This window comes from Gekko japonicus, unplaced genomic scaffold, assembly GCF_001447785.1.
Source record: "Gekko japonicus isolate JY-2015 unplaced genomic scaffold, Gekko_japonicus_V1.1 scaffold747, whole genome shotgun sequence".
NCBI lineage: Eukaryota > Metazoa > Chordata > Lepidosauria > Squamata > Gekkonidae > Gekko > Gekko japonicus.
The window spans coordinates 609,659-623,615 of record NW_015160231.1 but is presented as its reverse complement, the minus strand read 5'-3'; the positions used below and the strand labels follow the sequence as shown (position 1 = coordinate 623,615).

Sequence of the window (13,957 nt, the reverse complement as noted above, 5' to 3'; positions counted from 1 at the left end):
CTTCACACTTTCCCTTCTTCAGTGGAGAACCCCGGTCCATTTACCTGTAATATGCAAATGCGTGGATTAAGTGGAGTTCGTTCCCCTCCCGCGCCCAACCCAAGTCTGTGAGCCCAGGTTAAACCCCCAGTTTGGGGCGGATATGCTAACTCCATTTATCCATGCACCTCCCTTCATACATCATGCTTCAGCTGAGCTAGTTTCTAATGGAAATTCTGCATGTGGTAAGGAAGGGGGAGGAGCAAGATCTGGGCCTGAGTTCAGTACCAGTTCAGGTTCATGCGGACGTCAGCTTAATGTTGGCACGTCTGAATTCAGCCCAGCTCTGTTACTCCTCCATTGTGATCACGAAGTGACTTTTTAGTTGATTAAAGGCAGAAATCCTTCTTAGCCCATTGACTTTGTTGGATGTTGAAAGGTATAACTCTGCTTAGAATTGCACTGCAAAAGACTAAAAAAAGAGAACTACGATAAAATGATAAATAAAGATTCTTTATAAGTTATCCCTCTTATTCTATGGTCTTCTTCCAAAGAAGTCAAAGCGACTTAGTTATAGTTCCCAGGGAGCTGCTTATAGGGTCAGACTGAATTAGATTCAGCAGCAGAAATACATGATGTGCTTTTAGGGCATTCAGTTCCTCTACTGCCATTGTTTGCTTGGTGGTTCATGTGCTTTATGCTGTACTAATTAACGACATGATCTCATGGAGTTCTATAATAGGACTTATGCCTCATTTAGTGTATGGTAGAACAAGCGAGGATACAGAGGGCCTATTGATATAACTATCTTTGAGGCACGAAGGTTCCCATGTCCTTAAAAATGCTTATTTTCTGCTATTTCTCAGTTAAATTACAATTATGCCATTTGTGTCTGTGTTTTACTATATAATTTAGAGAAGCCCTTTTGTATTATTTAAAATGTATACTGTGGTAGAACCTACCGCACTGCAACTTTTACCTCAGAAGAGTTGGACAAGTCATCCCTTAAACCAGCATCTTAATTCTTCATGCTTTATAGTGAAACTGAGTAGCTTTTTATGGCAGGAATTTTTGGATATAAATAGGATACCATAAATGTCTTTATTTGTACGTACGTGTGGCGGGGGGGGGGGGGGGGGAGAAAGAAAGAATGAAATAGTATGAGAATATAGCTTTATGTAGAACAAATTATTAAGTCCATTAATCTTTCTGTGTTTTAGTTGCCTGGCTTGTTAACTAACAGGGCTAACAATAAAATTCTTTTCTGCTACACTTCTCTTGACTTAGTACTTTGAATATCATGCATCTCAGTTACTCTGAACCAGGCTATAGATTACATTGGAGATCCCTGATTGGATTTCCTGGTGTGGCTTTTTTAATTCTAATATGCAGTCATGGGGTCCAATTCAGAATGGGGCTGTGGCTCTATTCAAGGAAGGTTTAACTCTTCCTTCTGGTACCACTTTCCTCACTGAAACAAGACCTCCAGGTTGCAGTTAACTCCAGTATTTTCATAGCGAAAAGGCGCTGCGGGGGGGGGGTGAATCCTTCTGCACTTGGGGCAATTGCAGTTCTGGGGAGGGGTGAGATTTCAGCTCAAAGAACAGCACAGGTGTGCTAAACTCTCCTGTGTCCAGCAATCTAGGTTTAAAAGAAAAAAAGCACTTCAAGAAATATTGTTGGAAACTGCCAATGTAACATGAAGTTTGGCATTTTTTGAAGACAATGAGAAATCTGTATCTTTCTGTGTAAGAACATAGATAGGTTAAGCTTTACTGTTGTGTCAGTGTTATGTTTAACTGGTCGTTTCCTTTCTATAGTTGGAAGTTCTGCTGAGCGCATTTTCAAAAACCTGTTGGCTGAAAGAAATTGCAAACAGGAAAGCATGTGTGGGCATTCAGCCAGCTTCATATTAAGTTCTTTGAACTGTCCTCGAGATGAATGGTGTTTCTGTCTTAATAGTATTTTGTGGCTGGGAAGGGTTTGCTGCATAACTACGTGCACCCGACGTTCAAGTACATCAGTGGAGCGTGGGGTGGGAGGGAGGGGAGTGTGGATTCAGGCGTGTTGCACACAAGACTTTTTTAGCTTGCATTCCTCTGGGTTCAGTTGTGTCTTCAGTCTGGTTGATCGCCTTGTAACACTCCCCGCCCTCCAGTTTTCTTCCTAGTTGTGTTTAGAGAAACAACATTATACGTTATCCTGCTTTGAAGTGATATTGATGTGTCGCTTGACTGATCTCTAGGCAATTCAGAAAAAACCTGGTGCCCCATTAGAATAGGTCTGGAGACATTTTTTTAAAGAAACAAAGCCAAACACACAGCCTCTCTCAAAGAATGTTTTTCCTGATTATTAACGATAAGCAGACCTTGTAGGTAGGCAAGTCCCTTCTCCTACTAGAAAGAATGGAGAAATTCCTCAAGTTCTTGAATGATAGTGAGATGGTATCATGAAAACTCTTTTGGATACGTTGAATTTCCTTCGTATCCCACTGCTTAGTTGTTCAGACACCTTAAATAATGCCTTTCTTAGAAGGAAAACTTACAGAACAGTAACGGTCCAACTCCAAAAACTTCTTTGCTCATTAATAGTAGTAAGGCAGTGTAAGGTCCTAGAGAGCCCTACTCCTGCTTCCAGGCGCTGAAGCCGCAGCCACCGGGACCAGCCAGAAGCCTCAAGGGCTCTAGACCTTTTACCAGAGGCTTTCAGCTCCCCAGGTTCTCCTCTGAGGTTATCTGCATGCACTCAGTAAGTAACTCCAGACACTAGAAGGTAGCAAAACACTCCAATTTTAGTAAACTACTCAAGTTACAAAGAGTTTGTGCTGGGCAGGAGCCACTCTTAAGGCCCAAGCAATGGGAAATAAGAGAAAGAATAATACTGAACTACATCTGGCTAAAAGCTATCTTACTGTACATTAAAAGCTTGCTGGCTAGCTTGTCAGAGGCAGGTCCGTCGTGTGGTTCTTGCTCACAAAGTCCGTCCCATGTCAGACAGTCCATGTTGTGGGGGGACATCTTACCTGTTGCTAGAATAGTCATTCTCCCACTCCCCAGGCGAGGCAGGTTTTCAGATGTCCTTACCTCAGCCTGTGAACCCATTAGCCAATCCAGACATGCTTAGCTATTTGGCACTGGTAGGTTGAAACAACTTAGGGAGACTCCCAAGAACAGCTCTCTTAACAGCCAAAAGCCACAGGTGGGTGTAGTTAAAACAAGCAAGTTGCTTTTTGCAGGCCGGGCCAGGGGCCTGCCAAAAATATAGCCTAAGGAAAGTGATAAACCTAAACAATATAAAGGCTTAATGGTGGCTACTCCTTACAGGCAGCATGGTGGTGTAGTTCAGCTGCTAGGCAGCATGGTGCTCAGTCCAGCTGCTGCTAGGAAGACCCACGTTCTAATGCATATTTGACCGTGACACTCCGTGGGTGACCAGTCATTCTTTCTTGGCGTATCTTACCTCACATGGTTATTGTGAAGATAAAATAGAGGATGAAGAGAACCATTAAGTTGCCCTAACTTCCTTGGAGGAAGGGCAGGCTAAAAATGCAGTACATAAATACACCTTCTGGGGGGCATGTGGGACAGTGTGACTCTTTTGCTAAAGCATTTTAAGTTTAACACATATTTAAGTGTTAATACAAACATATTTGTAACCCCACACAAATAGCTAAACTCTTAAGTTAAGAGTATATTGTGCTTCAACCAAGGCTCAGTAGCTGAATACAGTTTAGGATGCTTTTGATATTATTTTATGGTGTGAAATTCTTCTGTCTCAAGAGAGCCGGCATGGTGTAGTGGTTAGGGTGGCAGATGAGGACCCAGAAGACCCAGGTTAGAATCACAGCTGTGCTATGGAAGCTTGCTGGGTGACCTTAGGCCAGTCACCCAGCGCTCTTAACCTAACCTACCTCAGAGGGTTTTATATCTTCAAATGTGTTGCGCATCTGCACTGTAGTGCGTGTTTGAATTTTTTGTGTCCCAGTTCCTTAGTATGGAAGTCTGTGGGTCATCCTCTGTGCGTCATTCCTGTTCTGGCCTACGTGTCACCAAAACGAGTGTGGGTATTTGTGTGTCTGTGTGTTGAGGTACTTGTAGCCAGAGGTCATCAGACTGATAACTTGGCAGTCCGTAAATGCAAACAGGATGAGGAAATCTGTTTCCTTCCTGTAGCTTTGAATCTGAGCAACGTACTGACACTTTATACCAAAAAAAATAAAAATCTTCAGACGGGCACATAAACTTACATGACTGGGGAGGTTTCATTCATGCAAGAAATCCCATCAAGCAAAAGTGAAAACTGTCTTCCTAAAGGCACGTTACAGTAAAAGGTGTGGAGTCTTTGCTTCCTTTATTTGAAATTAGTTTGGTGTTGGTTTTGCCACAGACCTGTTAACATGGTTCCCCAACAAGTAATGTTGTAGTGGCACCCAAACTCCGAAACTCTCTCCCCAGGGAGATCTGCCTGTCCCTTCTGTCGCCATCTTCTGCCAGCGGGTGAAGACTTCTTTGTTTCATTCGGCAGTTCCTTAGTGATCCATGGCCAGCTGGGGAAGACCCACCACAACAGTTGTCCGTGGCCCCAGCAGGCACTGTGCTCACCTGCCCTGCAAGCCACAAATTTGCAGCTTGTAGGGCAGGTGTGTGCGGTGTCCACTCTTGCCAAGTGTGGTGCCAAGTGGGGGCTGCCGGCTCCTGCCCCGCAAGCCGTGAGTTTGCAGGGCAGGCGTGGGGGGCGCCCGCTTCCCCCCCAACCATTTAAAGGGAAGGTTCCCTTTAAATCGTTGGGGGAAAGTGGGGGCGTGCACACAGGGCACTGCATCCCCAGCACAATGACATCATTCTGAACAACTTCACGTTGGGGACGGCCCCACCCCTTCCTGGAACGCCCCCCAAATCCCCCCACTGGGGAAAAGATGGGACCTGGCAACCCTAGAGTCAGCCCAGTCTAGTGTTTGGATGGGAGACCTGCAAGGAACACCAGGGTCGTGACACAGAGGCCGGCAATGGCAAATTGCCTCTGAACATCTCTTGCCTTGAAAACTCCTCCAGGGGCCTCTATTAGTCAGCTGTGACTTGACGGCACTTTCCACCACCCCCACACATGCCATGAGGTATGGAAGCGAGTCTTTGGATCACCTGTACCCTGCATCTGGAACACCTTGAGCCAGCCACGTGGACACCTCGTGTGTCTGATCAGTCTGCTTAATACTTTACTGGCTTAGACAAAGAAGAACGAAACATTTAACCATCTTTTCCCCAAAGGAACAAAACAAGTGACAATAGACTTCATGAGTGACCCCAGTTAATTTAATTCCACCTGTTCTGTTTTGATGCTCCAAATGTTTTGCAGTGTTTGGTCACTTTGTTCATACTCCATGAAACAAAGAGCTGCTTGCAGAAAAATCTACTCCATCCATATTCTTTGTGGTCTTAAAGGAAGGTGAAAAGGAAACAAGCTGTAAACTAGAAAAAAAACCTGCTGTTTAAAAATGCAGAGCACTTACTGAGTGTATTGCCATTGCTGTCTGTCTTCACATTCTCAAATTACCTGCTCAGCAGGTGCATACAGTGGCACACAAAATTTGAGCTATGTTTGTTAAATGACACTCTGCTTGTGTATATAAGGATAAAACTGGAAGAAATTCAGAAATACCTATTGAGTTGGATACCATGGGATCTGTTTTGCTAGTGGTGGTGCCAAAGCCCTGCTTGAATTGGGCGAAGGCTCATTATGTCCGAAGGCAGTGCCTCTGCCAGAAGAATGAATGTGCAGGATCCAATCCACCTTTTAAAAGAAATATTTTCAGTACAGAAGTTTGACCTAGATGTTAACTGATAGGTTCCTCCTGTAGCCATTTTTAATTGGTTTCATCCTCTTGAGAGACTCTCTTTTAATATTTCTGAAAGCTGGAAGCAGAGAACACGCCATTGATCTTAGCAGTTTACTGGATTTACTGTGCATAAGCACTTCCATTTTGAATTTCAAAAGTGTGAATTGGGACAGGAAAAGAAAGAAGCAGGAATTTCACTTTGTTAGTTGCCCTTCCCAACCATGCTCTGGTGGCATCTTTTTCGTATTTTTCTGTAGTACTGTCTCAAGAGGAGCAGGAGCTTGTCTCTCGAACAAACATCTCGTTTGCTGTATTAAAATTTCCCCCCAAACAGTCCTCCACTGTGTTTTATTACTGCTTATACCATGTGATTATCTCTGGTGTGTAACTGAATTGACTCACTCCGAAGGGTGGAGATTTGAAGCAGCTGCCTGAAAAACCCAGTTACACAGGAAAACAAGGAGTGGCCCACAATGTCAGATGTTTCGCTCCTTCCATTGTACATGTGGTCACTTGGAAAGAAGTGAGCTCACTCACAAGTGGAAGAGTCCTAAGGAGAAGGAGGCCAGCACAAAAAATGAATCAGCAATTCAGAGGCTTCTTGTTTACCTACAGAATTGCAAATATTTTAAATGCATTTTCCGTTGTGTAAAGTAGTCTTTTGTTAGCTCTTGACAGTGCATTTTGACAGAGATCTACTCCCTAGGAGTGGCCGTATGCATTGTATGCCTGTGGAGAAGCTCAGCTATAATCACGTATGGTTCTTAACTCTTCTGAGGTGGTTAAGATTGTCCAAAGTATTGTGGAGCTTGCAGAAACTGTGGGTGTCTGCTTTTTATCCAACTGTTCTTAGTCAAGATTCTTTTCAATGGGATGGAAGTTTAGTGCATGACATCAGTGAAATTTAGAACTGCCTAACTTTGGCCGGAATGTCACTCTCTTCCCATTCTCTCTTTAAAAAGAAAATAACTGTCGGCCTGCGTTCATTTGCTTTTACTTGTAAAGTCAGTCTCTTAGAGCGCATTTTTATGTAGAGTTGCCCGGTCTGTTGACTTCAATGGCCTTAGGCTGGAATAACACTGCATAGGCTCGCAGGGCAAATAAACCATTGTGACCAGATATATTTACCGTTCATTATCATTTGCATCATGCCATCCAGGTGAATAGATCTTTGCACTACAGAAAGGCAGATCCTTTTCCTGAGGATCCTTTTGAAGTCCAAAACTTTGCACAAGGGAGACAACAAAGGGATGGGAGGGAGGTGGGGGTAGGGCAGTGAGGACTAAGGCCATCGTGCCCGAGGATTCCCAAAGGAGGTGGGTTTTGAGAAAGGACTTGAAGGAAGAGAGAGGTGTTTTAGTAAGTGTTCTGGGAAGTATATGAAAGATGCATACATTCTGGGAGGTTGTTCCAGGCATTGGGGGCATCAGCAGGTAAAACTGAAAGGCCAAGAGAGCAAGAGACCTTCAGGTTGCTCAGATTGGTGGGGAGCAAGGAGCGAAAGTCTAAAGCAGGGTTCCTTTTCTTGCACACACAAAGCAAAAGATCTTTGTGTTGTGATGTCAGCCCATGCCAAAACAAACATCTGCAAAGCAGTGTTCCCTCTAAGCTGAGTTAGTGTGAGCTAGCTCACAGTTTTTTAGCCTCCGGCTCACACATTTTTGCCTTAGCTCAGGAAGGAGGGCCCCAGAGCCAAACTAATTGATGCAGCAGCCAAATTGCTCGCTCACAACTTGAATGCCAGTAGCTCGCAAAGTAGAATTTTTGCTCATAAGACTCCACAACTTAGAGGGAACCTTGCTGCATAGTATGCCAGATCTCCAGTAGCTAATCAGAAGCCCCTTTGGGCAAAAGCCCCATCTGGCCTAGCTGTCAGCTATGCTGCCATATGGTTTATAGGCCTAGGGCTCGCCTGCCTGACCTGTGTATGAGTTGGTGCCACATTCCTTTCCTCTTGCTTTTTCCCTGGTTATCTCTGACCTTGTACTCCTACCTATGTAGTATCTCCACTATAATTAACCATGAGACTAGTTTCGTTTCTCAGCCAAGGGTCGGTTACTTTTTCCCGCCCGCGGGAGCAGGGGCGATTGGCCCACAGGTGTGTGGGGGGGGACCTTTTGAATCTGCTATATTATTGTATGCTTGTCCCTGGCTAGTCATTCCTAACAGTGACCATGTTACTGCAACCATAGTACTGACAATAAAGCAAAACCTTTCTTGGAAGTGTGTGCTCCGTTGTTTGGCTGTGGGACCGTGGGTCCTGACACTAGCCCACTTTCAAGTAACACTTGGCGGTAGTGGCACACAGTAGTCTATGGGGTTCCACCCTGCGGATCTGTTCCACTAGTCAAAGCACTTTCCTCCAAAATACTGCCAGAGGAGGGCTCTTGCTGCTAGATGAAAGCACCTCTACTAGCAGAACACGTTTGTGTGATCCAGCCCAAGGTGAGGTTTGACTTGTCAGCTTTAGGAAATATTCTTGTCCCTTTTTTATTTTCAAAAATTGCTTTTAGGACAGATTTTGATGTCAGCACCTCCCGGGTTTTTTCCATTAGACTAGTTGAGTTAACTGAAGGGAAAACTATTTCTCTTGGTCCTCACCCTCTTTGGCCCTGATCCAGAATCGGAGGCCTTTTCAGTTGGCAGTAGATAGAGTAGCTCTGTGCTAAAGCAAACGACCATCGGTTTTGCTTGAACTGAACAAACTAAGTACAAGCCATCCGCCACTGTTGTGTGTTTCAGGCTTGTCTCACATTCAGAATAAGCTTTGCACTCATCACCGCTGGGATATGGATGTGCTGCAGCAGCCCTGGCCCACAGTGGATCCGGAATACGTCCAGCAGCCAGATGTAGTGGAGGTGTTGGTTCTGGTAAGTATGCGTGTGAATAGCAAGTGAAGTGTCTTGAGTGCCCCTGATGTCATGTAGCTGGAGAAGGAGTTGTTTGAGACTTTACTTATACTATTCTTGGGGACCAGGGGAGGCTCTGGGATTAGCAAGCTGATCAGGCCAGTGTGCTCTTGTACTAGCACATATGGTATCACATGGACATGCTGGTCCTCATTTTGACACTCTGGTCCAATTCATACTTTGTGGTGGCAGAGGCGTTTTCCATATTTATACTAACAAAAAGGTCACATAAAAATAGAGCTGCCTGATTTGGCCCATAACTTGTGATGCTACTCCCTTGAAATAAAATGTGCATAAAGCTCTTGAAAACCCTCATTAGGGCAAAGCTATATATTATGCTTGACACAAAACTGCCACTGAAAATGGCATCTTCGTGCCCTCCACCCAACATGGCCAATCAGCTCACCTCATGTTCTTGACATCCGCGAGCCGTGTGTTGTTGAGAGCCAGTTTGGTGTAGTGGTTAAGTGTGCGGACTCTAATCTGGCAGAACCGGGTTTGATTCCCCACTCCTCCACTTGCACCTGCTGATGTGACCTTGGGTCAGCCACAAGCTCTGGCACAGCTGTCCTTGAAAAAGAGCAGTTTGTGTCAGAGTTCTCTCAGCCCCCCCCCACCTCACAGGGTGTCTGTTGTGGGGAGGGGAAGGGAAAGGAGTTTGTAAGCCGCTCTGAGACTCCGAGTGAAGGGCGGAGTATAAATCCAATCTCTTCTTCTCTTCTTCTTCTTCTTCTTGTTCACCCCTTCACTCCATCGCTGGGTATCGCACTTGCTGGGGCTTGGAAAGGCATAGCCTGATGCTGGGTCATGGGTTAAGTGATTTTACGTATTATAGGGCTAGAGAGTCAACACAGTGGCTCCCCACACTAAGCGTAGCTTGCGATTCTTGGCCGTAGACAAGATAAGCAGGCAAAGTGTGGGTTCTAAATTTTGCTGTCAGAAAACTTCACAAGTGAATTGGCATTCTGAGCCATAGCCCCACATTTGTCTCAGCTCCTCAAGCTTTCTGGGCTAACAACGTGTAGCTTTCCTGGACAGTTGCCGTTGTATCCATGTCGGCAGACTGTGCTTATTAGTGTTTTAATGGTGAGGCCGTACCCATGGTAACATGCAGTGACAATGAACCGAGCAAGAAAGGCTAAAATGAAATTTAGCAGCAGTTTATGCAGTTGATTGGCAGTTTAAAATATCTTTTTTGGCTTATGTAATCATGAACGGCTTTGTTTCATGGTGGCAGATATGACTTGTTACAGTTTTGCAGGGCCTGTAAAACGGAGTTGTTCTGGCAGGCCTTTGGTTGTGGCGGCGGATGCCCAACCATGTTGCCTCCCTTGCTGAAAACTGCCCTGCCCATTCCATCTTTGTTCTGTCATCCAGTTAGTATTGCTGGAACTATACGAATGAATCTATTGGTTTGCCTCTTTTTTAATATTTTAAATAATCTATTGTACTGTTATAATTGGTTTTAATGGTTTTGTCACTTCTTTGTTAGACGCCCTGACCCCATTTGCGGGGAGGGCGAAATATAACTTGAACAAAATAAATAAATAAGTGGACGGGGGGGGGGGATGAAAGTGATGGCCCTCTTTAAATACCTCCTTTTGCTCTCCTTCTTTTATCTTTTCCAGATCAATAACAAACCCTGTGGTAAAGTTTGTGTACCTCAGGAAGTAGCCCGAGATGCAGAAGTAGTTCGTAAACTGGTTATTCAGAGTCAGCTGGGGTCTGAACACCTCCAAGGACGGACTGTTACCAAATTCTTCTTGTCTCCTCGAACCGCCCTCATCAACTTTCTAGTCCAGGAATAAAAGATGTATTTCTTAAAGCTTATTGCCTAATGACAGCTCCTAGAATTCATTGAAAGAAGACTGATTAAAAATAGGAAGGACATTTGTTTAAAACTAATGTCAAACTTGATGAAGAGGAGTAAAAAAGTTACTAAGAAAATGAATGCTTATCCCATCACTCTCCATGTAAAGGAAAAACCGTGATGGCACTTGAGGTACCCCTTCTAATCAGGAAAGAAAACTACTTCACAGCATTCGGCAACTTGAATAAAGATGCTACAGGGAACAGAAAAGTAAAAGAAATGGGTGAGGGGAAACGATACAAGATCTCAAATGTATGAAATCCACAAGCAATTCTACAAATATCTCTTTGACAACGTTTTTGAAATGCTGCAAGACAACAGACTTTTTATCAATGTTGAACCAGTTGTATGTCAGTGTTGCAAGGATCCTTTGTTGAATAATAACATATAACTCAACAATAAACAACTAGCAATCATGGTCGTCGTCCCCAAGCAGAAATCTGTTTTGCAATACTAAAGCAAGCGGGCTTTTTCCCAAAGTACTTCTTTCTGAAAAAACGTAAATGCAAGACTGTCAGTGGACTGTTCCAGAATCTGCATCCACGGTTAAAATCCACTGTTCTCAGTCCTATTCATGTTTGTTGAGTAGCCAGCCTAAATTCCCAATAAAATATTTTTTCTACCATCTTGCTTATTCAGTGCCTGCTGCATTTTCACTAGTTCCCACAGATCTGTCCATCCTGAATAAGCGAAAGGAAATTACTGCTGAGCACGAATAAAAAGAACCTGACTTAAATTATTAGCTCCCTGTTTCAAAGTGCTGATAATAGATCAAGTCCAAATACTGCAGTGCTGGCAAGGGGCACCCATTCATGCCAGTTTCGATCTTTTGTTCTGCTGTAACTCTCACACAGCTCTAGATGTTTGGTTAGAATGAAAGCTGTTATCTTGTCAGTGAACTTTATAACGTGGAAATAAAAAATGAGGTGTGTTTTCAAGTTATGTGGCTTCAATGATGGACTTCCGCAGTGTACACAATAATTCCCATGGACCAGTGCGGCACAGTTGGTTAATACAATAAGTCAACTGTTCTGGGCATAGGACATCTTTATATTATGGAATTAAATTGGGACAGGCTAAAAATTCCTGACTTCATTATGGTTTTTTGTGAGCAATATTATTAGACCATTGACAGAACTGAATGTGTGATCTTTGCTTTTTACAGTTCAGAAACTTTAAGCTATATATAGATCATAAATCAGCTGCAAATTTTGACAGTTTGGAGACCAGACCAGCCGCAAAATGTATGGCCAACATTTCTTAATGCAAGTGTACAAACTTGATTATTATTAGTTATTATTTCTTAGAGAAGCTATCAGAAACACCATCATAGTGACTGATTCTTGCTGACGAAATAAAAGAGATCCCATTTCATAGCTGTAGTTTAACACAATAGTAAAGTCTTGCAAACACCTCTAGTCAAATTTGAGCTTGGCTTCTCATGTTTTTGGACTACTTAAAAAAAATTAAAGCGTGGCTTCGTGGGGCATCTGTTAGGGGGAATTGATGGAGGCAGATGTATATAATGTCTTCCCTGACTGCTTTGTCCAGGATTGTAAGTCACATAGTGGAACTTTATCATTCTCAAAAATTGACAGGAAGGATACAGCAGAGGCCAAGGATCCTCTGTTGCAGCTGAAAACCTTGAATCTTTTCCCCAACTGAAACACTGAAAGGCAGTGCAAACTAATTTGCAGGCCAAAGAAAACTGTCAGCATAAAAATGAAGGGACTGAAGAAATCTAGGAAGTGATATTTCACAAGTGACAGCCCTCTTAAATTCCATTCATGCACAGCTTAATTAAATAAGTGCTTCACTTAAGGAGACTACTACTTTTCCTCATGCATTCATGGAGCTCGGTCGTATCCTACAAGAGGAGGTGCAGGCGTTGTAGCAGGCTGAAAAGAGAGTGGAGAAGAGAAGAGACTGGATTTATACCCTGCTTTTCACTTGGAGTCTCAGAGTGGCTTACAAACTCCTTCCCTTCCCTTCCCCATAACAGACACCCTGTGAGGTAGGTGGGGCTGAGAGAGCTCTTTCAAGAACTGCCCTTTCAAGGACAGCTCTGACAGGACTATTGCCTGTCCAAGGTCATCCAGCAGCTGCAAGTAGAGGAGTGGGGATCTAAAGCAGAGGATCCGGAAAATTGGGAGAAGCTGCAATCTCACTTTTGCAGGTGAAGAAGGTAGAGGGCTCAGATCCAGATTTCTTAGCTTATTGGCTTAGGTCAGTTAAGGAATATAGGGAATGGAGTACTTCCTGCAGTAGAAAAAGTTCATCCATCAGGGATCTAAGCAATGATTTACACTATTAAGTTTATGCATTATGAAATAAAGGAAAAAATCATAGCAAGTGACGCTCTCTTAAGAAACTAGGATTCCCCCATTATTATGGTGACACGTGAAGACGAGTTGCTACATGTTACGACCAGTAGTGAGAGAACAGCAGTACCTCCATTAACAGGGAGATCTTTTTTTAAAAAAAAAAAAGAAAGACCTGATAAAGAAGACAGCTGTGCTGCATCCAGGAAGAAACATGGTAAAAGGGCAGCAGACGCAAGAGCAAATGAGCAACAGGAATATTGAGCCAGATGGTAGTAGTCTTATCTTTGGAATAATACTTTGACATCAGAGTTTTATCTTTGCGTGCTACAGAGCACATAGTTGGGTTTTTCTCTCTACCATCTTGCAGGAATTGCAACTGGTTGGGGGTAGATGTAAAGGTGAGTCAAATTTCTTTAAAATTTTGAAATGTTGAGTTTTGAGACACCTCAATTTGCTGGGTGTTTTTTATGGGAAGGGTATGGAAAGAGGGTGTTTGGATTGCCATTGATTTTTTGTTAACTTCATTTTTTCTGAAGTTAATAAATATATGGATATGATAGTAGCCCTAAGGGAGAAAGATTGTCAGCTGTTGATCTTTTAAACCAAGGCTGATTAGAAAACAATCCAGCCTTTTAAGACATGCACTTTACTTATCTTTGAAAAGAAATGTAACATAGTTTTATCATTTGATATCAGCGGTTTACATCCAAATATAAAAGGAAGAAAATATTGAACTCCTTAGGTAAGGAAAGGAAAATAGACCAAGTAGTGCTACAGGAAACACACCAGAGAAAAACCTGCTCTTCTAAGTAAAGAGAAGTAACTGATCTGTGTTTGAATAACTTACTAATATTTCTTAATACATCTTTAGTTTACCCCAAAAGCAGGTTTCCATGTCGAAAGGTCACTTGTTAAGTAAAACAGTCACCACAAACCCTGTAGTCAGAACAAAGTGTTTATACATACCGTATGTTTAAACCACTGGAAGGATTCCAAGAAAGGGAGCTTCCCCCTGGGAGTAAATTTGAACTGTGTTCTCTGA

The 13,957-nt window shown here is 43.2% G+C and overlaps 1 protein-coding gene across 1 annotated transcript in view; it reads left to right on the top strand.

Moving 5' to 3' along the window:
• Positions 1–11,436, top strand: part of LARS2 (leucyl-tRNA synthetase 2) — an 85,146-nt gene extending 73,710 nt beyond the window's left edge. Inside the window, exons 20-21 of the mRNA XM_015412265.1 lie at positions 8,555–8,682; positions 10,350–11,436. Coding sequence (XP_015267751.1) covers positions 8,555–8,682; positions 10,350–10,529 — 308 coding nt within the window. The 3' untranslated portion in view covers positions 10,530–11,436. The remainder of the gene's footprint in view (positions 1–8,554; positions 8,683–10,349) is intronic.
• Positions 11,437–13,957: the final 2,521 nt, after the last annotated feature.